Source organism: Pseudomassariella vexata (genome assembly GCF_002105095.1).
Source record: "Pseudomassariella vexata strain CBS 129021 chromosome Unknown BCR38scaffold_3, whole genome shotgun sequence".
Taxonomy (NCBI): Eukaryota; Fungi; Ascomycota; class Sordariomycetes; order Amphisphaeriales; family Pseudomassariaceae; genus Pseudomassariella; species Pseudomassariella vexata.
The window spans coordinates 1387636-1415423 of record NW_024467958.1 but is presented as its reverse complement, the minus strand read 5'-3'; the positions used below and the strand labels follow the sequence as shown (position 1 = coordinate 1415423).

Below are 27788 nucleotides of genomic sequence, written 5' to 3'. Positions count from 1 at the left end.
TTTTACGATGTTCACTGACGGAATGGTTGGATACATACCTATTCCAAGCGGTCCACGCAGGTGGTAACCCTTACGGTATGGAACGCCGCGCGTCGTGCAGCACCGGTTGTTTCTGGGTAAAGAAAGGTCGCAATGTTGGCAAGAGCTTGTACTTGACCCCTTTCTCGATGTAGATGGTATCCAGCGATCGAGGGGATTTGTAATGTATGCAATTTCCTCGTGGATGGCTTGACCCTTGAAATGGCAAGCGGCGTTACCCGGAAAGTTACCCCTGGAGGTCCCTACCCACTAAAACTGGGCCACAGTCCCCCTATGTGTGTATCCTGGTCGATCTGACCTCACAGGACTCAAGTCACGAATATCAGGATTGATTTCGTGCCAAGTCAGTTGTGTGGTTCAGATCTCTTTTGATGGTGTTTTTTCTAGAAAGCTCAGCTATTTCCGAAGCTACGAAATGTTGCTTAAGAGCAATGATGTAGCCAATCAGATCCTCTGATTTGGATCCACATATGTAGACAAGATCAATGTTGCACTCATGTGATGGGATACCCCGTTATTGTAGCATAAAATAATGTGGGGTAAACCGATGTAGAAAGATATAACTTTTCCACCGAGGTGCGCTGGTTTTTCTTCTTCTTTTTTTTCCGTTGAACATCCGCTTTGTTTCTAGCTCTCACGTCTTTTCCTCTATTGCAAACATGACTGGAGAGGTACATGGGAGTCGCGTAACTGGGCGTACACGCGGTAGCATAGTATAGACGGAGCGATGGACCCGGCGAGATTCGGCAACAAATGCCCTGTTCATGGGTCTCGCATTCCAATGTTATCAGGGCGACACGGGCAAGTTGTTCACAGTTGTCATGAATACTACAAGTGTCCTACAGATTTACATACACTGCGAAATTTGTTAATATGATCCAACTGTTTCATATTTGATGCGTCTTCATAGATCTCCAGATCTTCCACGGCAGCTTCCAACTACTCCGCACAGCAAATGGGTCAAAGTTGGTAGCCTCCAGTCTTGACAAATAATCGCCAGCTGGTACGCCCTCAAGTAAGACACCAAAGCCTTGTCGGAGATCTCTATTTGTTTGGTCACTCTCGAGCTCATCATCCACATAGTTGTGCTCGGCTTCCCCCTGATGCTCATACTCATGGCCTGGGTCCTCTCCAGCTTGGACATTTTTCAACATTTCCCTGGCAGTGATGAGGTGATCGTTTGCCCTAGTAGCTACTTTGAAAACAGCATCTTGGAATCCCTCTGCTTGTGGACCATATCGGTACACATCCTCTTCTCTGAGCCCCACCTCGGTCATGACATCCAAGGGGAGAAGCAGAACAGGACTTCTTCCTCCACCAACTTCGTTTCCATGGGGTGACTTGATGGGCGGCCCCGGTGAAGCCAATATAGGAATGCCTCTCAGAACGGCAACGATGCCACAGGCCTTACCGATGTGACTTGCGAGATGGTCGACATGCATGGATTGGATGGGCAAAGCAGCCAGAGTCGAATACATCAAGGTTGAATATGTGTTCTCGGCATACTCCTCCAATGCGCCCATGCTGGTGAAAGGACGATTGTCCATATACTTCTCCCGCGTGTTGATGATCCTCAACATCCAGAATTTGATAGAATTCGGACTGTGATCAGTATATGTCTCCTTAAGCCCAGTCAGGACTTTATGAAGCAGGATCATGATGGGCTCCTTCGGTGGTCGACCGGCACAGGTGTTGTTGACAGCATCTCGCCAGAACTGCATCCTCATCTGTCCCACGGTGGGATTCGATACGAGCTCGGGTAATCGCACTAATTCAAGGTTGAAGGCTCGAAGCGCATCGTAGGCATCCTGGCGAAATCTCGGGACGAAATTTCGAATAAGGTATGAATCGTAATCTGACTTTCTGGTTCTGTTAGCCTCGCTAACTCCTGGTAAACGAAACATAGGAGTACTACCTCAATTGCTCTACGCAATACTGTCGTGCTTCAGCTACTTCAGCGTCTGTGATGTAGCTCCTTCTCGATGGTTGCGCAATGATGCTGAGCCATTGCAGGCCGCGACGTGCAGTCCTGGCACAATACATGGACAAAGACAATTATGAGAAATGACCCATACCGGTGGAGTTGACAGTTATTCCCAGAAGACAGTCTTGAACGCCTCAATTTTGAACTGGCGCTTTGCTCTGACATCACCGAGGTGCACCTTCTACTCAGCGCGTCAAAGAAAATCTAGCCCCACTTTCTCCATTTCGGACACATGATTTCGCGATTGATCGTCGCGTCTTGACAGAGCTCATCGCGTCACAATCTCGAAATTCTGCCTTTCCTCGACTCAAACACTTGCCACCGTCCCTGTAGTCGTTTTCTCGTGACGATGAGCTGGTTCGACTCTGGGGAACCGCCCGCAAAGAGGCGACGGTTCTTTGCAGATGCAGAAGACGACGATGGTAGCATCAGCAACTTGGGCGTGTCTAGCTCTTTGTCTGGCCCGCTGCGCTCACCCTTAGCAGAGAAGATTGCCAACGATACCTCGAATCCCGAAAACAATGGTGCCAGAGCCGAGGATCCCAGCGAGCAGAAGCCAGCGGGTTTTGATCAGGAGACTTTTGAGAGCTTTGTGGGTGACAAAGTAAGCCCTGATGTTCTGAGCATCATCCAAAGGAGCTGTGGCGACAACCTTGAGCGCGCAGTCAATATGTACTTCGACGGAACTTGGAAGAAGTTGAAGAAGCAAGCTACTTCGGAGCCATCGACTCAGCCGACTCTTCCCCAGTCAATCAGCAGTATCGTGTCTCCAGGTCCCGACATAGATATACCCAATGTCCCTACTCGTCCATCGGTGCCCGAATCGCGCTATATCGGGGCCTTTGGTGTGGAAGGCTGGTCCACCAGAAGTGGCACAAACATGTTAAAACATGGAGATATTGTCAAAATTGAGCGTCAGAAGATTCAACCTTCGCAACCCTTAATGCTTAAGAAGAAGGGAAAGCTTGGGGCTCCGCCCCTTGCACCACGCGTCTATGCCTCTTCAGCGAGACGTGTTGATGTAATAGTACGCTTCACCGACTCGAGCGGCACGGAAATCGGAAGACTTGCGAAGGATACAGCCAACTGGGTTTCCTCACTAATTGATCAGAAAGTCTGCAAGTTCGAGGGTGTTTGTGTTTACGCACCGGAAAGGCTGCGGACCAATGACACGGTCTTCTTGCAACTGAGATGCTATCTGCAGAAGACTGCTTTTCAGAATACAGGCTTCAAGCCAGCGGGCAACAGGGCTGCCAACCTATTTGAACAGAAGGAGTCTGCAGAGGAGCGTGAGCTACGACTGCGCCAGGTAGCAATAGTAAGGTTATTCCACGAGGTCAATCTTCTACCCACAAGGAGTAATGAGACTGCGGCGAAGCAAGGACGTCAAGGTCTTCTTGAAGCAGCCAAAGCAGCCGAAAAGAAGGAAAAGGAAGCCACAAATTCAAACAACCGGTAGGTAAACTTACCGTACTTGGTTACCTTTTCTAACATGTTGTAGTGATGCTCAGGGATCTTCACCTCCATCAGAAGATGCGGAAGATGGCGAAGAGCTGGAGCAAGACCAGCTTGACGCGCTATACCGCAAAGCGCAGTCCTTTGATTTCGACACGCCAGAAGCAGAGCCGCCTGATACATTCGTCATGACGCTTCGTCATTATCAGAAACAGGCGCTGCACTGGATGCTGTCGAAAGAGAAGGATCAGAGGAACGAACCCCGCGAGCCATCCATGAATCCGCTCTGGGAGGAGTACTTGTGGCCTACCAAAGATGTTGACGACAAAGACGTGTTGCAAGTTGAAGGCCAACCAAGCTTCTATGTTAATCCGTACTCGGGAGAGATGTCCTTGTACTTCCCGGTTCAAGAACAGCATTGCCTCGGGGGTATTCTCGCAGATGAGATGGGTCTAGGCAAAACGATCCAAATGCTTAGCCTGGTCCATTCACACAAGTCACAGGCAGTCCTGCAAGCGCCGCAGCCGTCTCGGTCGATCAATAAATTGCCCCGACTACCCGTAAAATTTGCGGGTGTTGTATCGGCACCAAGAACAACGTTAGTGGTTGCGCCGATGTCATTGCTGGCGCAGTGGCAGAGCGAAGCAGAGAACGCATCCAAAGAGGGGACTTTGAAGTCAATCGTCTATTATGGAAACGAGAAGAGCAATGACCTGCAGACTCTGTGCTGCGAGGCGAACATCGCCTCCGCTCCGGACGTTGTAATAACCAGTTATGGAGTCATTCTTTCCGAGTTCAACCAGACTGCAGCTAAGGACGAGAACAGGGACTCCCATCGCGGCATTTTTTCACTCAACTTCTTCCGCATCATACTTGATGAAGCACACACAATCAAGAACCGGCAGTCTAAGACAGCAAAAGCATGCTACGAGTTATCTGCAGAACACCGCTGGGTACTTACCGGCACTCCTATTGTGAATCGGTTGGAGGACCTTTTCAGCTTGGTTCGCTTCCTCAGGGTAGAACCTTGGAATAACTTCTCCTTTTGGCGTACTTTCATCACCGTTCCATTCGAGTCCAAGGATTTCATGCGTGCCTTAGATGTGGTCCAGACTGTCTTAGAACCACTGGTCCTGAGACGGACGAAGGATATGAAGACCCCTGATGGGAAGCCGCTGGTGGCCCTTCCGCCCAAAAGTGTCGAGATCGTGAACATCGAGCTGTCCCAGCCAGAACGCGATGTATATGACCACATCTTTACCAAGGCCAAGCGTACCTTATCCGCCAATGTTGAGAGGGGGACAGTCATGAAGGCATATGCAACCATATTCGCCCAGCTCCTGCGTCTGAGACAGTCGTGCTGCCATCCAACCCTCGTCAGAAATCAGGAACTCGTTGCTGATGAGGAGGTCGCTGGAGCTGAAGCGGATGCGGTCGCTGGGCTGGCTGATGACATGGACCTTCAATCTTTGATTGAGCGATTCACTGCGGCCACCGATGACGAAAGGGATGCCAACACATTCGGCGCTCATGTCCTGCAGCAAATTCGCGACGAGGCTGTCAACGAATGTCCGATCTGCTCTGAGGAGCCCATGATTGAGCAAACGGTCACAGGATGTTGGCACTCGGCGTGCAAGAAATGTTTGCTTGACTGCATGAAGCATAGTACCGATCGGCATGAAGTGCCCAAATGCTTTAATTGTCGCGAGCCGATCAACGCCCGCGACCTTTTTGAGGTTGTGCGTCACGATGATGAACCAGATGCCTCCCGCCCGAATCCGAGGATCAGCCTCCAACGCTTGGGCGTAAGTCAATCCTCGTCTAAGGTAGTATCCTTGGTCAAATACTTGCGGGAAATGCGCAAGGAGCATCCGCTCATGAAGACGGTCGTATTCAGCCAGTTCACATCTTTCATTTCGCTCATTGAACCTGCTTTGTCCCGAGCCAACATGAAGTTCCTACGCCTTGACGGATCCATGGCTCAGAAGGCACGTGCTGCCGTCCTTGCCGAGTTCCGTGAAGCAGATCAGTTCACCATTTTGCTACTCAGTCTACGCGCTGGTGGTGTCGGCCTGAACCTGACGTCAGCTAAGCGCGTGTTCATGATGGATCCTTGGTGGAGTTTCGCGGTTGAAGCCCAGGCCATCGACCGTGTTCATCGCATGGGCCAGGAAGATGAAGTTAAGGTTTACCGATTTATTGTGAAGGACAGTGTGGAAGAAAAGATGCTGAAGGTCCAAGACAGAAAAAAGTTTATGTGGGTCACGACAGACTTGAATACGAAGACCGTTGTGCTAACTTGCTTGCTAGTGCTACATCCCTGGGTATGATGACTGACGAGGAGAAGAGGCTGCAAAGAATTGAGGATATCAAGGAGCTCCTGAGCAGCTGAACGAGTGAATGATACACCAAGCATTTTTTACCGGAGTCATGGCGACATATAGACGGGAAGTGAATAACGATACAAGGGGCATGTATTATAGGCACTCTATCCCTTTAGGATCGAGAGGTCCTCTTCATCGCTTGTGTGACGCAGAGCTAGGGCTGAATGAAGAGGTCATGTCATTGAGACCTGTAACATTCGTATTTATATCAACAAACCAACAACATCACTAGCTCGCCCCAGCCTCTTTTTCTCGAGTACGTTCGGGTTTGATCCACGAAACGACACAATCTAGAATTACATTAACCCGGAAGGCAGAAAACCATCTATCGCGCTTGATTTTTAGTGACAAACTTGTCTCCGCGACCGAAACCACCAGGCAGCGCATTTTTCTTGCGACAACTCCAGCATGTCAACAAGACTAGACATTATGGTACAACAGTGCCAACTCTGCCCAATCTATCTTCGACGACCCTCAACCCTATATAGTTGATATCTCCTACATAGGTAACGATCTCAACGCCGTGGTCGCCCCGTCCGCCTTAAACACCCAGTACCTTTTCACTTCGCCACGCAGGGATTCGGCCGTCTCCTAAACCGGCCCCCGAGGGTCCAGTCCCTGCTTCCCACAATTCATCTTTCTGGCAGTTGGAACTACGATCCCAAACCCAACCGACGTGTATGTAGCAGGCATGTGCAGTTTGCGCCGGGGCCATACGGGTATGCGAACTCAAATTGGGCGCCCTGCACTGCCAATAGGGCAAGTTCGTCGAATTTCGGTGCTACATCAACATATTTGGGGGGCGTTCTGGAACGTGATTGGATTCTCGTGGACGAGTCAGGAGACCCAGGCTCCCATTTTGAGTTGCGGAAGGATGTGAAGAGTACTTGTAGTTTAGGCATACACAACTCTGCGGTACCAAGGGTATTGATAAACTAGCAACATATATAGTGGTGACTATTTTTCTTGCATTTATAGCTCTGCAAAATAATTCAAGAGTGATTGTCATGATCCTGCCAACCCGCATATTCGCATTGTGAGGCTTGTGGACTTTAGTTTAGACTTGGAAATGCCCGAGTTGTCAAATAACACAAGCCTATGTCATAACTCACGTCTGCTGAGCGTAGATCTTTCCACATAATGACCTATAATTATATAATCGGAGCCATCATACGAAGTGGAACAAAGTAATTACATGCTTACAAATCCAAGTCGTCGCCTCTAGTCGGTACGGCGTTTCCAACTGGGCAGTCTTTCTATGATAGGTTTTGGCGTGAAGGAGTTCATCACTAGCATACACCAGTTTATGAACATCATTCTTTAGTTGTATGGGATTAAACGATTGCCATCGTTTCTCCGGAAAAAAGAGTACAAAATCTCGATGTATCGCATGGCAAGTCCGCTTCGCCATCCCTGCTCAGATAGATGTCGATTGCTGACTGCCTGCTACACCCATCTACCAGGACCATGCTATAATATGGTGAACCTCAACAATTTCGTGAAGGAAACATGTCATGTGGACCTGTATTAAAAACTTAATTAACAATTGGGACTGGAACTTCGGGTCTTACCGACTTATCTACGTTCCTCCTATATGCATTGCAAATCGGAGTTCATAGCGGACTTCATCAACGAATCTATGCCTTCGAACGACATTTAAGGGTAGCAGGGAAGATGAAATGGAACTGGTAAGAGTGAGAGGGCAATGATGATTGCCTACTTTGGGGAATTGTGATTAGTCAGTCAATGTGTTTTAGATAAACAAACATGACTGCTGTTCTTCTACTGTAGTGAATCACTTCTAACAACCACTATCCCAATCATCAGTTTGCCGAGTAAGTGAGTAAGGACAACTAATCATCCGCAAGCCGGAATCACAGCCAGCCACAAAACTAGGACCCTAGACTAATAAAAAGTGAAGGAGTTCAAAGTAGCAGCAATCAACAGAACAGCAGAAGTGCACATAGATTTGAATTACTGTAGATATTACCGGCAAGCTAGCTTGTTCCTTGTGTTTTGTAGATATAAGATATTCTGTCTATTCAAAGCAAGCCACTATCGCAGTTTTCAATGATAAATTGACGACAAGTAGGAGAAGTGACACCGAACTTTGTGATCGTGTCTCGATACTAGTCACTCATGACATTAATTAGGGATAGGGAATCATTTACCCCGAACTCAAAACTATAAGTAACAGTCAAATCCACCTCCCCTGCATCTGGAATATTTCAGGATAGTTAGATTTTACTATCAAGCAGTAGCAAAGATGAACCCTTAGTAAGTTCTCATTCACATTTGAGCAGTACCTCCACTAAAGTTTTCGCAGCCTCTACTACCAATACCCAGCATACAGGCGAGTAGAACTGGCCGTCGGCGATATGCGACCATCAGCTGTCCCTTACGATCCCAGATTTCACACTGCAGGCTTCTATGTCGGACCTACACAAGAGCAGATGCTCATTGGATACTTGCACAGCATGAATGAGTCATTCGCAACTCTCGCCGAAGAAGTCCGTTGGATTAGAGAGCAAATTGCCGAGATCATACTGTGGTCCTCAGTAGAATCCCCTATTAGCTCCGCCAGTTCATGGAGCCAAGTCGACCTACCCGAAGCGCATGGCGAATACCCACGGCCATGCTGTCATTTTGGCAGCTCATCGACATCCTCTCGTTCTTGGAATCGTAGTACATCGAGCTCAGCCTCTTATACCGATGTACCGGCATTCGCCCGAAAGGTGGCCGGCCGATTCCGAGGCCAAGACCAGAACGACAGCAGCCAATCCGGTTCCATTACCGCGACTATGAACGAGCTTGCACCCTCTTTCCGCCTCCTCGAAGGAGATTTGGAAGAGACTCGCAGCCGACTTCAAGACTTGCGTGTTTCGGCCGAGGAGACACAGGCTGAGCACATACAGGAGAAGGTTCGACTTCTCGCCGACCGGCTCGAGGAGTCTATCAACCAAGACTTAGCTAGAATCCGCCTCATCCACGAAGCCCAGGATTACACCGAACTGGCTGCCTTCTCAGAAACTCTGATTCCAATAGACTCTTCTCGTCATTTAGGAAGCAGTAGATGGGTGGATTCATCCAAGGATGGCCAGGGCTCGGAGCCCGTCTGCTCTCGCAATTCGTCACCACTTTCTCCTCATGTCAAGATTCCTACGACAGGCGAGAACGACTTCAAGTCTGCAGAAAATAGGGACTATGCTAGTAGCGTTGAGGATGAGTCTGGTGAAGAACTGATTGTTACGGGGAATGAGAGCGCGATTGTAATCGACTAGACAAGAAGTGGATATACTGGCGAAGATGGTAAGTCAGGACCGCCACTATAGCTAGATATTTTCTGATCAATAAAGCGCATTTGTAACGTACAACCCCACCTTTCCGGCCACCTAATCTGCCAACTACAACAAACAACCTTCGGCACAACAGATTATCGTCGGTATTGGCTATTATTATACAATGCCTCGATATTCAGAAAATTCGATTCAAGGCGCTCTCAACGATATCAATCAAGGGATATCCCAGCGCCAGGCTTCCCTCCGATGGGGCGTTCCACGCTCTACCCTCCAATTACGACTCGGCGATGGCCTCAGCCATTCTGACGCGTCAATCGCGTCGATGAAGCTATCTAGGGAAATGGTTTAACGATTGCGACGATATACCTGATTGGCAATATACTTATTCGTCTAACGGTTGGATCAGTACAGATATCGCCGTTCGATGGCTTCGTGATATCTTTATACCTCGTACACAACCAGTTGATCCCGACGAGCAGCGGCTCTTGATATTAGATGCAGGCGTCGCAGCTACTCCGACCGGCAGGGTACACTGTGGAGAAGGAGGCCCGGGGCTCCGAGTGGATGAGCGAGGAAAAGGAGGTCCCGGCTGCCCTCCTCGGCCACTGGAGGAAGAGATGGCTCAGCGGAGCAGAGCATCACGATCGCCAGCGACGCGCCATCGTTGAGGAACCGGAGGGCCCTTCGATGCAGATACCGAAAGGGGGCAAGTATTTCGGCCTGAACCGACTGGAGGCGTCTACGCTGTGCCAGATCAGGACGGAAAAATAGGACTAGCAGCCTTCTTCTTCAAGACAGGGGCTTTTGGCGTGTACTCACCGCTATGCCGCTGTGGCGACGCCCCTGAGACGGCAGAGCACGTAATCCTCTTTTGCGGGCTGTTGGAAGGACCGAGGGAACGATTACGGGCCGCTATCGCACCACGGCCACTATACTCTCGCAGAGACCTCGCAACGGCAACAGGAGAACCAGTAGTTAGTGGGACTATTGTAAGGTGGCTGCTAGGGACGGGTCGGACAGCTTCAAGGTCCAGATAGCATCGATCTTCTCAGGGGGGACTTTGTTGGTAGGTTGAGAACCAACGTAGTATGGTAGTGAACGCAACGCAGTCGCCAATAGGGCGAACCGACGACGCAGCGTATGTATTTAGTCCAGCCATTAGGGCACGGTTTGACATACGGGAGTACTAGCAGAGGTACCAGGGGCTTCGAGCCTACGGCGTATTTAATAATAATAATAAAATGATATTAGATGGTCATATCGCTCACGACAACGTCGAGTTTATGTGGTTAGCCTATTGTAACAAGATCTCGTTACTATTTTTGCCAGCACACTGTTCTCACGGGCTCCAACCTCTCGACGTCGCCGTATTTGCTCCATTAAAGCGGTACTATCGCTCATTAGCGAACTCTCTCGATCGAGTACTGTTCTATTCCATTTAAAAAGTCGACGTTCCTCTCGCTATACATCGAGGCATATACGAAGTCGTTCACGATCAGTAATATACAATCAGGCTTCTCTGCAACTGGAATATACCCATTAGATCCATCGCGACCTCAGCCGACGATAGCCCCCCTATCAGAACGACCAACTACACCACCAACAGCTGGTAATTGGCTTGATCCGACAATAATAGCGACGCCAGTGACTAGCTTAGTAGCTAAGGAGAGTCTGGCAGCGATTACGCCATTGCGATCGTCGCAACGGCTATTGTTTCGGAAGCTGACTCGTCGGCTAGATGTACAGAGCGTCGAGGTCGCTACTTTGACCCAACGTGTACACGCATTAGAAGCTAAGATAACTTCGTTACGCCCCAAACCACGTAAGAAGGTACGATTAGGGCCTAATGAACGATTTGGTAACATTGTACAGATTAAGGAAGCGATGGATCGAGCCCTTGAAGTAGAACGGCAACGAGACCAGGTACAACGTCGGAATCAGGTAATACTGGACCCAGCTAAGGCGTCAGAATCTATCAGATCTATACCTCAGGAAGCCCTAGAGCACAGCTTTCTATTAGAGCTGGTTGTACCTGAATAGCTATAATGGTACGTTGAATACACTGTTTCGAATACCTTCAATTGGATTGCAATATGTGGCCGGAAAGGTGGGGTTGTACGTTATGCTATATTTTGTCTACATATGATTTAAGGTCATTCATTTGTATTTATGCAGGGCGATGGCTATACTATGCATGCTGGGTGAAGTTCTTGGATTCAATTGCATTGGCGGCTAACCCGAAAATGGCTCGAAACTGACTCCGCAGTCAACTCCTATTCACTATTTGGGGTTTCATTACTATTATATCCTCGTGAGATAGTTGCGACTTCACGATTTCAATCTATGATTTGTAACAATCCCAAAGACGCAGAATGAACTAAAAACCAAGGTATCAAGGCGATCGCCATTTTCCCAAGGAGTCTCGCTTAAACCAAGGACCCGCCGTAGCCTATGGGCTCCGGTCTGGCTCACAAGGTCGATTATAGTCCCCATAGACTTCCGAAATGTTTTAAAATCTCTGGCCGTACCCAGGGACCCTGATATCGCTTCCATCGAGTTCCAAGATGGCGTGCAGATTGTGGATCTGCTCTGGTGACCTCACCCAGTCATCACTCGCCTCTGAGAGATGGGGCGCAACACGACTATCCCTGGTCGAAAAAGAAAACACCGTCGAGGGCGGCGAATTCATATAGTCCATCGCCGATTCTGGCCTGTACGTTGAGCCATCCAGCATTGGCATTCTGGGATTAGCTATGGTTGGGGTGCTAGCAAACAAGTCTGAGATGATGGGTATTAGCGCTGAAGGGTATTTGCAGTTTTATCATAGCTTCTGACGTACCTTTATAGGGGCTAAGCGGCTGCGGTGCCCGCGTTACTTCCATTTGATCAGCTTGATTGTTCTCGCGGCCCTTCCGCCGGCACCAGAAGAAAAGGAGGAATCCCAGGAGTGCCAGCACAATTACTCCACCAACGGTGCCACCTGTAATAGCCCCTATGGGCATGGATGACTGAGAGGAGTCGGATGCAGCAGCTGTGGTGGCCACAAATACAACGACGGAGGCCGTAGGAGAGATCCCACTGAGGGTAGTCGTACTACTTGCGTCGTCTCCGGTTGATATCGGTGTTGATTGACATCACATTTGTAGGTGTTTCACTTGTCGCACTTGAGGAGGTGGTGGTAATGTAGGGGGACGAGGACGACGAAGACGTTAGAAAGGGCGCTGCCTTGCTGCTATCGTCGCTCAATCTTGCCGCCAGGACATCAAATTCCGCGCAGCCATCATTACAGGGATTGTTCAGACAACAGCCAATGAAGGGCGGTTTCGCGTTTTGACATGTCCACCAGGTGCTAGATCCGTACGGACTGATGCAGTCTTGAGCATCCACGTTATTATAGCTGTCTTTGTTGAAGCTGGCCCCGTACAACGACGAGCTGGGGCAATCGCCTGATCCATCAGCGCATGGATCGATATCACAGCATCCGAGGAACCGCACGTCGCTGTCTTGACATATGTAGAATCTTCCCCCGTTGGGACACGAGAGCCCGAGTTTCGCGATTGGGTTATCACTCATCATATAATTTGAGTCGATAGGCTACCACAGGAAGTGAGTCGAAACTTCGAGGGAACAGAGTGATCTAGTTTTGGCTTCCTGGTCGATCGTTTGCCTTGTCCTCTCAGCAGCCCATTTTTGCCATTGGCTCCCCGATATATATTTTCATGTAGTCATAGGTTTGATTGAGCGGTTGGTGGATTTAGGCATATTGCAAAAAGTGCGTGAGAAGCCCCAGGTTTTGTCTAGACCCCAGCCTATCAAGTGGGCTGTGTGTGCGTCGACGCCCAACATGCATACTATTTCGACCAACTGCATACACTAGGTCATAGTGCCAAGAGCTTGGTGCCAACCTCTGGCGGTGTTGGGGACATGATTCAAGTAGAGTTAGTGCTTACTGATATGCAACAGATTCCGCAGACGGTTTAGGCTGAAACGAAAGAATACGAAAGAATCATGAGAGAGATAAATATCCCAAGAAATTTAGTAATAGATCAAAGACGACTTTGAGCTTGCTGGGGGTGATATACCTGGCGACCCTCCCTTTTCCATAAACAGATCTGTACCACCACCGTGTCAACATCAGACCCGAATTTTGAGTTGTGCCTGTAGGAGATTCCGTGATCATTGCAGAGCGACCTCCCATATATACCATATGACGTCCTATTGTAGAACAAGTTCTAGAGAATATCGGGACTTTCGTATTTGGTGCAGCATCGTGAAGTTGACCACTCCTAGACGTGAAATTTGGGAAATATAGCTGACGCGGAGGAGGCATGTCCTAAATCAAACCAACATAACCATCTAACAACACATAATTGCCTAATCAGGATCTCCAGTTGTCAGGTCCATGTGCTCAGAATCCATGTCTTCATCTCGAACAATAATCTGTTACCATCCAACTATCGTCTTCTCGATTATGTAGACTGCTTTCTAAGTCCTTCTGATTAGTGCGCCATCGCGGTCACCAACATGGAGCACCAGTATTTGCAACAGTCTCAGTTGTGTCCTACCTCATATTGACACCATTCGGAAGATCGGAGGGACGGCAATCATGTATCAAGGCGAAGTGATTACAGAGTATGACTTGAATTTTCAGACGTGAAGAGTGACAAGGCTCCTAACTCAAGCAGGCGCTCTGACGAAGGCCTTCGATGCCACGGCTGTTGCCTAATTGGTGCATGAGGCCTTTTAGACTGGATTGGGTCCCTCACAAGCTACACACCCGAGCTCTCCTTCAAGTCGAATTCATCCTTGGCTGGCCGTGACCGTGATAGAATTACTTTCCCATCGAATGGGTCTTGCACAGCTTGATGCGCTGTTGCTTGCTAATGGTGAAGTCAACATGCACCAAACTTCACTATTGGCATGTCAACGCATCTTTATCCCGTGTGTCCACTTCAATCTCAGTGGCTGTACAAAAATATAATGTATGCACTAATAGGTTGGGGGATGATTGAGCGGGCAATCTACTCATCACTAGGCGTGGTTCTGGCGTCCCGTATCCTCGACAAAGTCGGACTGAATCAGACTACTATCATCGATTTGCGAATACCACCCAATTAGAGGGCTTTACCTTACCTTAGACGAAAAGTCTCTAGCGTGGCCCTTAATGAGGGGATTTTGATGGTCTCAGCTGGCGATATTCGGAGCACGGTCCATGATATGCTGAATGGGGTCACACTATGCTGAATCCATTCCACTAGGATGAAGCTACCTTAATACCGTCGAGTCAGCTTTTGGAACAATTCCTATGTTTCTGACGAACTCACCGCCTAGGATTCGCCACAGTGAGGACGCCAGCGCATTTCAGCAAGACGGGGTTCAATCCCGGCTTCTTGACAACAAAGTGCCAGTTTGGGAGATGGGACCCGAGCCGCGGCGTTGATACAGGGTGTCTGAACGCCAGGTCTTCACCAGGTCTAAGGGCCACGTTGGAATGCAGGAGAGAAAAACATTCTCTTCTCTGTTGGCCGTGCAACTCTGTGCACGGACACTTATTACGAGAATATAATGCTTACTGGGGCAGCATCACAGAGCGAACTTACCGTACATAGTATCAACACGTTTGCTGGTAGGTATAGATTAAGCTTAAACATTGAAAAGGGGCACCTGTAACCTCCGTTACAACTAGGGACGATTATATCTTTAAGCAGATACTGAAACAAAATACTCAGTAACGCCGAAATAATATTGGATAGTTAGATTTCATCTTTTAGTATAACGTGAATATACACCGAGCTGGCCATGACACCGAGCTGGCCACCCTTACATAACCTCGCATAGAAATTTTACGATAGTAAAACCACAATGCCGTAAATCAATTGAAACTACTCTGGATCTTCCTCTCCAGAAGATGGCAATGCGATATTACAAGTTCGCGCATTATGCCCAGTCCCGTTGCAAATACCACAGCGCCTCGGGCGCGTTTCAACACGCTTTGCGCGACCACCATTTCGGCGCTCTTCTTGCTGTATCTGCGTCGCCAACTCCCTAGAGTCCCGTAGGTCCTGTCCTTCTTGGAAAATAAGTGATTCTCCTTCCTGTAATTGCATTTTTTTAGTCCTCCGGCGCCGGCTTAGCATCTTATTTGCCTCTCGAAGCTCAGCGCACTCGGCCCGTACGAGGGCGAGCTCGTGCATTATCATTTTTGCTCCCTTCGCAAACTGGTCGACAGCTGAGAAAATATTTGCGACGTGCGACGAACCTCGAGGCCCAGCGCGTTCCAATGGGCCCTGCGTTACGTGTCGCGCGGATAGAATTTGCCATTGCTTCCACATCAGCAATCCGGGGCGGAAACGCTCGTGGATCTAAGTCCAGTATATGCTTGATAATGACCTCCTCTTCTAATTCTGTCATAGTTCGTGAATTGGGCAAAATATCGCGTCGGAAAGGTACGCCGTTTTTACGCGTTTGGAGGGTGCTTCGGGGGACTTGGTACGTTTTTGCCGCTTGTCGGAGACTAAGTTTTTGGTCATTTTTGAGAGCTTGAAGGGCTAGCATTAAGTCTGCTTCGTTGTATGACTTTGCCATAATTGGTTGTTGAGAAAATCAAAGATTAAGTTGGCCGGTCGCGTTGGCGCATGAAAGTGGCCAGCTCGGTGTCATGGCCAGCTCGGTGTACATTCACGTTAATCTTATAGGATACTCCGATGTTCTAGTATATTAGACAGGCATAACTTTATTTTTTTCTATTTGAAGATGTTGTTTATTTTGTCCTCCTCTTAGTATTAATGCACTTGTTGGTGGCACTAGAATCGACGCACAGCTAGAAAGGATTATCTTCTTAGGTTGGAAGGACAGCAGATAAGAGTATGCATATGTTACGGCATTGTCCTGGGAGCTAGTATTAGACTTGGAAGTTTAGTATAATGTTCAAAAGGTCACATGGATAAATTGCCAAGTGTTCATAGTCTAGCCTGCAGAATGTGACCTTCCTTATGGTAACTTGCCAAGGATCGGCTCAACCCAGCTAGTGTACACACGACGTCCACCATCCACCGCAACCCACCAAATATCCAGATTTTACAGTGGAGATAATACCAACGCGGGGAACTGGTGAGTTGGTCTAGCTGATATTTAGCGGGAGCCCTATTATTCGTATTTAGCATGTACTACCTGGACCTTGCTAGCCCTGCTAATGCTATATAGGGACATGTACGCTTGAAAATTTCTTACAATTAAGTAGTTATTTTATCTCGCCATCCTCCCATCGGTCTTATAACGCTAATATACTTTTATAGAGCAGGATTCAGCCCACTCTCGAGTTATTCGGCACACGTTAAGGGTGTTATCAAGGCTTCTACGGCCTATCCTAAGGCTATCAACTACCTATTCTAGTGCTTCCGTGGCTAGACCTTCTCTAAACACGTGAAGGAGATCTTATCGTAGTCGTAGGAATCTATAGCTATAATATTTATAGGAATTAATGAATCCAAGGATGAAATAGGTGAACTCTTGAGCTACGAATTGGCTATAATCGACGAGTCTAGGCTCGGGCAGTTTTATATATTATTAGTGTGATGAACTCGTAGAGTTAGGAGAAGTGACCGCGTTACAGGCTACAGTAATTTTGTAGACCTTAGGTAACAGATATTCGAAGGCTAACTTCGCGAAAAGAGGACCGAATCAGAAGCGGAAAATAGGTGACTAACAAATATGATGACAATTACGCGTTACCGCTTCAGAGTTTCGACTATTCGTAATATGCGTCAGCGCGAGTGTGTATAACCTTTTAGAGCACAGAGAGAAAGATGTGGCGTGTTGTCCATAGGAGATCTAGGTTGGTACTGGTAGATTTGTATGAAGGCCAAAAAAAGATGTTTTTTTTCTTTTTCTATGATGGTTACTTCTGGTTTGAGGCGGGGTTTTGTAGCCCTGTACTTGACCGTACCTTCCCATCTCTGGTGGGTTGGAACCTGGTGGCTACGCACGGTGCACACCTGTGACAGTATTTATCCATGTTTTTGAACATCGTCTATTTGCGGACATATCTATGTCGTCAAGTATCTTCTTCATAGGAGCTCTGAAATCCTCCCCACTTGTGTACCCTCCGAGTCCCATGTGACCTTTACTGGCTCGTGATTGCCTGAAAACCTTTCGCCGCCGAACCAAAGTTCGAACCTGATATCTGCTGGTGCTACAATAGCTCGCACTTCGAAACTGCATATATAGTACTTCTTGCCCTTGATGAAGAAGCGTTTGGACTTCCGCTTCATGATTAAATCATTGTTCTGGACCCCAGTGAGGTCGCTCTTGACCACGCAGAGTTGTTTTGCGCCACCTATTGTCGTTAGTGAACAATCTGTGTCATTTTATGGCTAATTGCTCACCTTCGGAAACACTTTTGGGGAGGAAGTCGCGGTCCTTGTCTGATATATAAATAATGGAATCCCAAGACCTTGCCTCATCCCCCGGATCGACCTTCTTGGTAAAGGTTGACGTTATAGGGATATTGGTATTGATGACATCACCCTGATTTTATTAGCACCGCTAACAGTAAAGCGTTTACGGTGTCTTACCTTTCTAATCAACCAGTCAAGCTGGCCCATTGCATATTTCTCACCATCGAAAGGGTCCTTCTTAACCACGTCGTTGAAGTGGATATCGGGATTATACTTCGCTTTGCATATGAACCCATAGCTGGCTCGGGCTATCCTGCTGACAATCACTGGAGTGGAACCAGAATAAAGCTTCTGCAACCGATCGAGTAGCAGTCCTTTGACCACTACGAGTTGCGGATCTGGTGCTTGCAGTATCTTGACTTGCTGGGCATATGGATATGGGTGAATCATTAACTCATGTTGAATGCGATCTCGAATATATCTTGAGCTGCCCAAACCTCCCGACAGGATCATGTGTGTCTAGTATGATTGTTAAGCTGAATACAATGCTGGAATGTCAAATTCTGAACTTACTAGAGAGCGGTTGTTGCCGTTGATTTGCATCCAGTCAAGCTGTTCCTGGATTTTGCGCATAATGCTCTCAACATGTGGATCAAAAAGAGATTGGATATCTTCCCTATTTCACATCAGCAGGGCGCTCCTCTTCAATGTTACCAAATACTTACCATGTCAATACGATCCTACCTAGCTCGATCCGCGCCCCTGCATGTGTGAAGTTGAAAGGCACACCATCCAGGGGTAGCTTGTACGTTGAGGATTCATATACTCGCTCCCCAAACTTGTGTTTCGTCGTCCGGAATCTTTCACTTCTCACCAATCTTTCCGCGCAGTCAGGGGGAAGTTGATGGACCAATTCGGGGAACTGACTGAGGCGGCTGTTGACTAGGGAGACAAAGGCTTGGTCGATCAGAGTAGAGCCAATACCAATGCCTTCCACCTGGTTGATCTGGGCGAGTAAAGGGAATGGCTCTCTGGCCTCCACGACTTGCATCAACGCAAAGTCGGTGGTTCCGCCGCCGGCATCGACGGAGAGGAAGATGTCCCCAGTTTGAAAATCAACTGTCGAGTTTTTGATGGTCCCAACGGCTGCGGCTTCTGATTCAGTGAGTTCAACTGTTGCTGTGTGCCTCGGGCCCTCGACTCCAAATCCCGCACTCCTAATTGTATCCTTGAAGTTGTTGATGGTATCTTGACTTCTCCATGTTGTAGGCACGCTGAAGACGAACTCTACTGCTAAGTTCTGCCAGCCTACATGGCCTATGCCCGTATGCAACTCAACGGTGGACTTGACGTGCAGATAGACCTGACGCAGGTAGTCACCAACCAGCTTCTGGGCTTCATGAACTGACCCAGGCGCCTGGCTTATGCCTTGGTGGTGCGCTGCATCAAGCGTTTGATTGTCGAGGAAGATCTTGAAGAACTCTCGCCTTTGCTTGTCGGTGAGATCATCATCCTCGCACAGAAATCCCCAGGATGACAAGCTACCATCGGGATTGTAGATCAGACAGGTGTGGACCTTTTGCTCATTCTTGCTGGATCCACCAGGCCAGTTGTGAAGGACCTGCAGAGGCGATTGTAAGACTTCGTATTTCTGAGGTCGAGCCCAGGCAACGCCTTCGTTCAGGGTCAATAATCTCGGATCATATGTTTCTCAAGGGAACTTGCCGGTATAGGTGGTGCCCAGGTCTAACGCCACAATGATGTCCGGCTTGTCACTGGCCATCCCTGGTGTCTGCTCGGGGTGCACGTTGCCCCCACGGTAAAGACTACAACAGGAAGCAGGATATGGATTATTGGACGAGATAGAGGACTCTATTATGAATGAAAATAGCGGCAAACGAGATTTAAAACTGCCAAAATGCGTCTTTTGCGTCACAAATTTGCTACGGCTGCGTAGAATACCCGGGTGAAAGTGATTTGTAATGTCGGCACTGCCCACAGCCTTGTCGTGCACATAGATGAGGAGCAAAGTGAGTGAGTACCTAGGACTCGAATTTCCGATCGCTGAACAGGCTCTGAAGCTATGTCCAGTTCACCGGGCCGCTACATGTCGACACACCTGGCTGCGGACACTGTGTCTAATCTTGGAAATATGGCTCGGCCACGAAGTTAGTTGCGTAGGCGCGGCTTTTCATGGTACCACACAGCTTGGGCGCACTTGATGCAACCTAACCGAGCCCATTCGTGTGTTTGCCCGTTGTCCATCCAGTTAACGACCCAGTGAATACAGCTGGTTGGAATAACAAGGCTTGCTGGTCGGGATGTTGGTGGAAATCGGCCCCCAACATAGAAGCAGGCTGAGGATCGACGTTGCAAGGAATTATGCAGTTGGTTCAACGTAGAAGCAGGCTGAGGATCGACGTTGCAAGGAATTATGCAGGGGGTTCAATTTGAGCAAGCCTTGCTGCTTTTGCGATCAGTGAAACCCCGCACCCTCTCACCCCGTCTCGGACTCTCCCCTACATTGGAGGCATATACCCGTTCTTTTGGGAAAAACTATGGGGAAATATCTGGAGTTCCAAGCTGTTCGTAGGTTTACTCGGTTCAGAAGCAGTACTTCAGGTACTTAAGTGACTAGTATCAAGCAATGATAAGGCGGGCGAGCTTGTGAGGGCTACCCCTAATTTGGATCTAGTAATAAGTCGGCCTAATGACGACAGGGGAGGGAGGCTATGCAGGAAACTCGAAGGAACGTATTAGTGCTAAGTCAGAATAGGAGTATGGTGCCGCTGCGGCTGACAACTGCATGAAAATGGCGCGCTGGACAAATATTGTATGCCACTCAAGCACAGCCAGTTGATAGCTTTTACAACGTATCTTCCTCGGCTTGTCTGCCTCACACCCACGACACCAATTCCTGTGACATCGCGTGTGGTTATTTCAACGTATTTTTGCCCTTTCCACATAACGGGTATCTCCAATTTCTGAATTCAAAATAACCAACTATAAAAGTTACCTCAGGTTTCAGCATGGCGGCAGCAGCTTCGGCATCGACGTCAACGTCATGGCTATTGACTACAGTCACAAAATCAATCACCACCACCATCTCGAGTAAAACATCGGAGACCACAAAGACCACGGACACCACCCTCACGCAGTCCTTGGGATACGATATTGTCAATGGAATTACGATAAACTCAACATGGGGCCCGGAAATTCCTTCCAAACCTGCTTCGTCAACAGGCACTGGGCATCATATTCAAACATCTTCTGCGGTGTCGACTACCCTGTCGGATAACCGAATATCAGGGAACACGCCATATTCAACCTCAAGCGCGAGGCCAACTGTGAGTCCCGGTGTGCGTTCTGGAGCAGCCGCAGGCATTGGTATTGGTTGCGCCGTTGCTGGTCTTGTAATTGGAGCATTGGTGGCTTTCTTCCTGCGCCGTCGGCAGCGCAAACAACGGCAACCTGAAAATTTGCCGATGGAATATGACGGGAAAGAGAAAGACTTTCCTAATGTTCCTGTGGCTGGAGATGTTCGCTTAGACCAGTTTCTCCTCGACAGCAAGCCAGACAGGGACCTGACAACCGAACTGAGGTCCTTGAGTGATTTGATCCAGCAACACGTCGAGAGTAATTACCACCTTGAACCAGTTCAGAGAAGCCCCAATGCTCTGGCTCCGGCTTTGGCCAATCTTGGGATATCTCGGACTGGAGGACTTACGACTAGTCACCTCGCTGCTCTGGCACTTGACCCAAGGACCAGATACCCGGCTTTGCAACATGTCATCGCAAGAGCTACCTTTGAGAGCACCGCTCTACAGAGCGACTCTTCCATATCTCTTCTACCAGAATTCACGGGTTCATTTGCGCATGCGGTGCCACCAGTTGAACCGCACCGAGGAAGTTCTGAAGGTTAGTATAAAATGCACACACATCTATTAAAATGAAAGAATGCTAATGAGAGCATCGTATAGCGGTTGCTGCTGCTTTCTCAAAATGGAGACAGCTTTCTGCCTTCCTCCTGAATCCTCATCGCAGCGAGCGAACTCCTCTTACACCGACCGAGGATGTCAGTACGCAGCAAGCAACGCAGCTCGCCGCTGCGCTCAACAAATTCCTCGGGCCCTTCATTGCGGGCGATCGCGAGAGCGGATATGAGCAAGAGAACCATTTGCGCGAGGTCATTGTTGAATGCGCTTCCTTGGGCTATGTGTTGTTCTCCCAGCCACAGGAGTACAGGTTCCGTTTTGACAGCGATGGGAGACAAGTAGGCATTGTGGTCCACCCTGGTTTAGATAGAGTGCGTGATGAGGAGGGTCGAAAGTACCCTTCACCTCAGAGACTAGCTACACCGATTGTGAGAGGCATTTGAGTGCACACGAATAGGTTTCAGCTGCGTAACTTACAAATTTTGGTTGATAACAGTTGATTTCATTTGAAACGAATCATTTTGAAATCCAATTCATGTAATAGGCCGTAGAAATCAGCGGCCGGCATGAAGATGCGCGGAGTCTCCAGAGAACAATCTAATGTGTGGATGATTGACTGGAAAACTGGTACCCGTAAGTTGGGTTGGTGAGCTCAAGCGAATCCGAAATACGTGGCGCGTGGCACGGGTAGGGGGCGCAGCAAAGATCTCAAGAATTCCGGGACGACCAATGCATATCTATTTCGAGAAGAGCTAATAAAATGTGACTAAAATATAGCCTTGCATGAGAAAATCATGACGAGAAATGAAAATGAACGAAAGTGCTAATGCCCAGTGCGTGAGACCATGCGGCTGACTGGGTGTGGAAACAAGTCACCCCTGAGCTGCAACCCTGGCACACAGCCCTGACGCACCAACCCTTCGCCATTTCAACTGTAGCTTAACTACTATAGTAGACCAGGTCACCCCGCCAGCAAAGGCCCCAAGCCCGACGATGCAATCAAATGCCCTCTACCCCGCGAAAGATACCTAGTATCATGATAAATTGTTTAAGCTGAAGTAACGTCTGATGTGACTTTGGCAAGCTTTGCGCAGCCCGCCATGTTTGCTGGGCACTCTACGTCTAGCCAGAGATTCAACTCGATTGCCAACTCGTTGAGGTGGCTGGCGCGAGCCGAGAACGTCCCCGATGAGATCCAGCACTGCCTGCAACTCATTCCGTTGGTGTCTCGCGACGCGCACCATCTTTGTGACCTTCGCAACGAGAATCTTGCCGTTCTCCGGAGCACACCGAGCGAGCTTCACAGGATAAACGACCTCCTCGCCACTTGCGCCAGAAGCCTCGCCGACGTCGAAAGTATGTTGGAAAAGTACCGGCCACAGGAATATGAGGGGAAAGTGCAGGCTAGTTCCACTATCACATGGATGCTGGCCGACTCGAAGACGTTTGCTGTGCGCTCCCGCAACCTCCAGATCCATCACCAAAACGTCTTGAATGAGATCAGCCACCTAAAGATGTACCGCATGATGGACCCAATGTTGCAAATGGCAGAGAAAGCAGACCGTCAGTTTGAGAACCTCGATCTTCTCAAGGGGCTGTTCGGCAACAATGGGAAAACATCAACCACAGGTCCGTGTCTCTTTGTCTTGTGACATATCGGTTACTTATGGAAATAAGATATTCATGCTCCTCAACTCTGCCGGGAGTCGCCTACGACAAAATCAGAACCCACGTCACAAGCGTTTGACATCATGGAGCATCCAGTGAAATCTACATCACAGTTCGCGCCAGCTAGCGAACCACCAGTACCAGAGAACTCCAGTGATAGCTTGTCGCAACCTCCACCTTACGCACCCCTGCGGCCTTCTATTGTCGAGCCTAAGAAGACTGCTTCCAAAGCGCCCTCTATTGGCTCAAATGATTCTAGCCGTCCGAGAATGCCCTCAACCCCAAAGGCAGTTGCCGCAGAGCTGCCCAGATCACCAGTCCATCAAACTCGTAATGAGTTGAGCGTCGCACCTAGATCCTACAGCATGCCAATCAGCCAGCCTGGAAGCGGACTGAAGTCGCTTTTCCAGGCTCCTGTGCCCTTAGCGTTGCCATCCCCTGATCAAAGTCCCCCATCCCGTCCAAATCCGACGAAACACAGGTCCCTCGGTGCGTTCCCGACTCCAGTGGTATCCCCCATGTCCAGCATGGCAAGTCTACAATCAGAGGCTTCGATCCCAACTGCAGCATACCAAATTCTCGCCCCCACCCTGGAAACTGCCCGGCAAATTAGCAAACAAGAATTACCCTACCAGAGACTCAGGCCTCAGTCTTTCAGCACCGCGAAAGTGCCAAGTCCCCTCCAAACCGTTGACGACGATGATGCACAGAACAGTAAGCCCGTGCCACAAGGACGTCATCGTGGGCTGTCCCAATTGTTTGTGTACCGACCACGGCCCATTCCCGACCAGCAAACTGCCCAAAACAGCGAGGCGCACACACCGAATGATTTAATTTTGTTCGAGCTTGAGGGATCCAACCCAGATTACGTGCAAGCAACCGAAATCCGCATAAAACGGGCGCAACATGAGAGGAACGCTGAAGAGTCACGGAGCCGACTCGGCTCAGATGCTTCGGCGTCACAAGCGTCACTTGTGTCTCAGAGGTCGGATACCACCACCTCGTCAGTGGCCGAGGTAGCTGCGAGCAGAAGGGATGAAATAGATGCTGCAGCTTGGCAGCGCAGAACGCAGTTGTTTCAAGTACCCCAGATGAAGGAGAGCAGGGGACAGTGAGAGACTTCGGGGCGGTGCTGGATATTTGCGCGTTGAATGCGATGGAGACATGAGTGATGAATTTGATGCATTATACAAATATTATGACCATCAGCGGTGTTTCGGGTACAGACGATAGGGAAGGTGTGATTATAAGTCATTTTGTGGGATGCATGCACATGTGTAACTGGAAATAAGCCCCTCGACAAAGTTTTGAATTTCAATGATACCATTATATATTATGAACTTGATCGTCATATTCTGCTTATAAGCGATATTTGCCCATTGGCACTAAGCAAGAAGCGAATTATTATGTGTATAATAAAAAAGCGCTGTTTTCACTAACCTTCACTTAGAGACTCCGTCAAGTTTTGAACGTGAAACTGAAGAACATCAAGGCTTGGAAGGTTGCATCAGTGAATACTTGAACTGTTGTTAACTGTCAATTTGGATACCTTATTTGACGCCATTTCCCGATTTATCGTATCTCATCAACCCCAGCAATAAATTCGGTTTGCATACAAGGCCTTCACATAGATAGACAGGGTTTTAGAAGATTAGAACGGCATTGCTCATCCCGGTGTCTGCTTCGCTTGAAAGTTGGTGTACTTATTACATTGTGGGTCGCTTAATTAACTTGAACGAAATTGCTGAGTTACGACAGTGACTGTTCCCAACAACCACCGCCATCACGATACTAAAAGCTAGATTCAGTGCCCACCGCATAATTGCGTACTTCCCGAGTTTAATCTGGAGCAAAAGAGGATCCAAAAAGCCTCAAATCTAAGTCTTAGCAGTGTATAATAAGGGCTGCGGGTAATACAGGACTGTGTAATAGACCGCAGTGATACAGATGGAAAGCACGGCAACACAACCCTTCGAATTTGGAAAGAAAAGATGCTACTTCTCCTGACAGAACTGCTACAATTTTTACCCAAAAGGTCTCATATCTGACCACCCCAAGCTCAAGACTTTACGCAAGCCAGGAAGAGACTGTGGAAGATTTCATGATGTAATGTTATGTGACATGCGCCTCCAAAACAAAAGCCCCACGTCCAAGCTCACCCACAAGACCATGCAATCAAGTCAAGTTTTGAAATGTTTTCCCTTCAATATCCCTCTATCATTTATATCCCGATCCTTAACCTTCGAATCATCCAGCAACTCTTCAATTTCGGTTCTCTCTTCGGCCAAACTGATCGCTCCAGGCTCAAAAGTGGCTCGGGTTATGTCCCCGTTCACCAAACCAGCCTGGGCATCCGTATCCGTAGCCGTAGCCGTAGCCGTAGCCGCAGCCACATTCTCCGTAACCACTACCACAACAATCGGCGGCAGGGCGAGCGGCAAAGGATAGTGATATACCGAAGCCGGATTCGTAGTGGCAGTAACGTTGAGCTTCCAAGTATACCATGTGTCGTGCGCGGGCGGATCCCACGAGACCCATATCTCCGTGGCTGTGCTCAAGTAGCTGACGCAGTGGCGCTCAGGGGGGAGGCTTCTGCTGTCTGTCTTGTCCGAGTACGAGGTGAAGGTGAAGCCTGGTTGGCAGCACATGGCCTGTCGGTTGACGAGGGTGGACGACTCAAAGGACGAAGTATCAGTGTGGCTCAATATATACGCCGTTGTCCAGTCTGCCGGGCAGGCGGTGCCGGGGTATGCGGCGGTGGTGATGTCCGCGACTTGCGAATGCTGTCCGTCTGTAGAATGCATTGTCAGTAAGTGCAACATACCCAGGCGGAGGGTAGAGGTGTAACATACGATAGGACTCGGAGAAAAGAGTAAAGTAACTAGGTGGATAGCACATGTCCTTCTTGTCCAGATGGTTGGCGTCCAAAGTAAAAGCCAGAATACACGGGAAAGCATCGAGGTAGGGCTCCTGGTTGTATGCTACTGGACAGTAGACTGAGGGCTTGCATGGGTTCTGATTTGGATCCCCGTTGTAAGGGTAGCTGAACGGGGTTGTCTGAGCCGGCAGAACGAACGTTGTCGTCACGGGGGTTGTTCTTGTTATGGTCGACATGATTAAGAGCACGATTCAAGGGAGCTACTCCAGGAGGAACTAGATTGATGGTGGAATTTGAGTGACACTATTGCGCATTCGATCAGGACTGATTATCAATTTATACACGGTTGACCATACGATATCATGTTTGCTCTGATGCATAATACGTTTTCAATGGTATCATTGATGAACTGGCTGACTTGGTCCTTCTCGGGATATGATACGTGAGTCCACGAATTATATCATATGTGATGGCATGTTGTGAAATGGTTGTAACGCCGACCAGGTACTATCATCATCCAATTTCGCTTCTTGAACAGCTATGAATTCGAAGCTTCGAACGAGACTCCGGCTGTGGTATCCAATGAGCTCTTCGTAATCGACCCAGATGAAATGCAATGTCGGACCCTATTTGGGTTTGTGCAAGTCTCAACTTTCCTTACCACCGGATCAGGCCCGAGCAGTCCGTCATGGAAGCTTATCTTGTGTGCTATGAATCGGGTGATACTGGAGTTGGTAAGCTCGGCTTTTGTCAAGCTTGGAGCCGCTCGCAATGTTGATCATCTATCATCCTACTACCATGACACATATTTGGTCGAGGAGGCTAGTATCGTCAACAGGAATATGACGAGACCTGGGCAAGCGACGGGATGTATCGAGTTATATTCGGGAGCCCAACCAGTTCTAGATGCCCAATGATCGGCTTTCCGACATAATTACGGCAAACATTCATCTTGACCGATAATATGAATAAGTGTTCGCCCTAAATGCCGTGTTGGCACATGTCATGTTCGCAAACTCGTACCTGCAGTATTTGAGGTGTTGTAGCACTCAGATTGCGACTTGAGAAAGCCAACTGTCGTAAATGCCTATTTAGACACATTATGACGTTAGTTGGATGGCTAGTAAGAGCCCATATCACTGATACCATAGCTTCTCAATCTGACGAGACACTTGTTTCGCGGCTAGAGTTAGGACGGATTAGGGTTATCGATGCTTCTTGATCGATCAGCACTGGCTCGGAATAACCCGGGACTGTTCGATCCTCCTACGGACAAATTGGACATCATGAACCCGATTATTTGTCTCGTTCGACGTCTCCAACATGTAGCGGGAGTTTTCCCGGTTAATCTCGCATGCTATTGCCATAGTCGACTTGAGGAGTTGAAGCCGCCGCTTATCCCGGGGAATGATGATTTGCTAGGCACGAAGTGTCAGATTTATTGGTGGCGGCCCAGGGGTCTCGGTCTCGGCTGTATCCGCTGCCCTGAAAACTGGATGGGCCTGGGTCAACAAAGCCAGTGGAACAAAGCCAGTGGGAAGCCCAGAGATGTTTTCCCTCTCACTTCAAGTTCATCCCATCGAGTCTGATATGATCTCGAACAAGTATATCTCCACATTTCCTTGATTCAACGTCATACGACCCAGGCCATCGTGTGGGCAATCGACGCATTGGACCTGAGCTGCTCACATTTTGTGTTGAGTGCTCGCCTCACTCGGTTTGCTCACACACCAAGCATATCGAGCCAATA

General features: G+C 48.7%; 9 protein-coding genes across 9 annotated transcripts; 4 read left to right on the top strand and 5 right to left on the bottom strand.

Moving 5' to 3' along the window:
- Positions 1-666: 666 nt before the first annotated feature.
- BCR38DRAFT_386184 (Squalene/phytoene synthase) lies at positions 667-2187 on the bottom strand. The gene is made up of 2 exons (XM_040857484.1): positions 1955-2187; positions 667-1902 (listed from the first exon to the last, which is right to left on the bottom strand). Exons 1-2 carry the CDS (start codon positions 2080-2082, stop codon positions 927-929), a joined length of 1104 nt encoding a protein of 367 aa, XP_040718835.1. The 5' UTR covers positions 2083-2187; the 3' UTR covers positions 667-926.
- Positions 2188-2277: 90 nt separating this feature from the next.
- On the top strand, positions 2278-6153 carry BCR38DRAFT_463975 (SNF2 family domain-containing protein). Its single transcript, XM_040862654.1, has 3 exons — positions 2278-3478; positions 3525-5735; positions 5789-6153. Exons 1-3 carry the CDS (start codon positions 2373-2375, stop codon positions 5868-5870), a joined length of 3399 nt encoding a protein of 1132 aa, XP_040718834.1. The 5' UTR covers positions 2278-2372; the 3' UTR covers positions 5871-6153.
- Positions 6154-8128: 1975 nt separating this feature from the next.
- BCR38DRAFT_482032 (uncharacterized protein) lies at positions 8129-9932 on the top strand (the record flags this gene model as incomplete). The annotated part of the gene is made up of 3 exons (XM_040863451.1): positions 8129-8139; positions 8189-9131; positions 9663-9932. 3 exons carry the CDS (start codon positions 8129-8131, stop codon positions 9930-9932), a joined length of 1224 nt encoding a protein of 407 aa, XP_040718833.1.
- Positions 9933-11670: 1738 nt separating this feature from the next.
- BCR38DRAFT_482031 (uncharacterized protein) lies at positions 11671-12163 on the bottom strand (the record flags this gene model as incomplete). Its single annotated transcript, XM_040863450.1, has 2 exons — positions 11671-11939; positions 12001-12163. 2 exons carry the CDS (start codon positions 12161-12163, stop codon positions 11671-11673), a joined length of 432 nt encoding a protein of 143 aa, XP_040718832.1.
- BCR38DRAFT_134054 (uncharacterized protein) lies at positions 12015-12911 on the bottom strand. Its single transcript, XM_040853570.1, has one exon. It carries the CDS (start codon positions 12735-12737, stop codon positions 12255-12257), a length of 483 nt encoding a protein of 160 aa, XP_040718831.1. The 5' UTR covers positions 12738-12911; the 3' UTR covers positions 12015-12254.
- Positions 12912-17131: 4220 nt separating this feature from the next.
- Positions 17132-19457, bottom strand: BCR38DRAFT_134024 (Hsp70 family chaperone). Its single transcript, XM_040853569.1, has 6 exons — positions 19283-19457; positions 18283-19231; positions 18131-18233; positions 17735-18076; positions 17546-17687; positions 17132-17496 (listed from the first exon to the last, which is right to left on the bottom strand). The coding sequence occupies exons 1-6, from the start codon at positions 19338-19340 to the stop codon at positions 17228-17230; spliced, it is 1863 nt and encodes a 620-aa protein (XP_040718830.1). The 5' UTR covers positions 19341-19457; the 3' UTR covers positions 17132-17227.
- A 925-nt stretch (positions 19458-20382) lies between these two features.
- BCR38DRAFT_472079 (uncharacterized protein) lies at positions 20383-22219 on the top strand. Its single transcript, XM_040862896.1, has 2 exons — positions 20383-21475; positions 21538-22219. Exons 1-2 carry the CDS (start codon positions 20587-20589, stop codon positions 21933-21935), a joined length of 1287 nt encoding a protein of 428 aa, XP_040718829.1. The 5' UTR covers positions 20383-20586; the 3' UTR covers positions 21936-22219.
- A 235-nt stretch (positions 22220-22454) lies between these two features.
- Positions 22455-24500, top strand: BCR38DRAFT_423532 (uncharacterized protein). The gene is made up of 2 exons (XM_040859597.1): positions 22455-23121; positions 23170-24500. Exons 1-2 carry the CDS (start codon positions 22593-22595, stop codon positions 24273-24275), a joined length of 1635 nt encoding a protein of 544 aa, XP_040718828.1. The 5' UTR covers positions 22455-22592; the 3' UTR covers positions 24276-24500.
- Positions 24501-25340: 840 nt separating this feature from the next.
- On the bottom strand, positions 25341-26274 carry BCR38DRAFT_406461 (uncharacterized protein; the record flags this gene model as incomplete). Its single annotated transcript, XM_040858058.1, has 2 exons — positions 25341-25951; positions 26013-26274. 2 exons carry the CDS (start codon positions 26272-26274, stop codon positions 25341-25343), a joined length of 873 nt encoding a protein of 290 aa, XP_040718827.1.
- Between the last annotated feature and the right edge of the window lie 1514 nt (positions 26275-27788).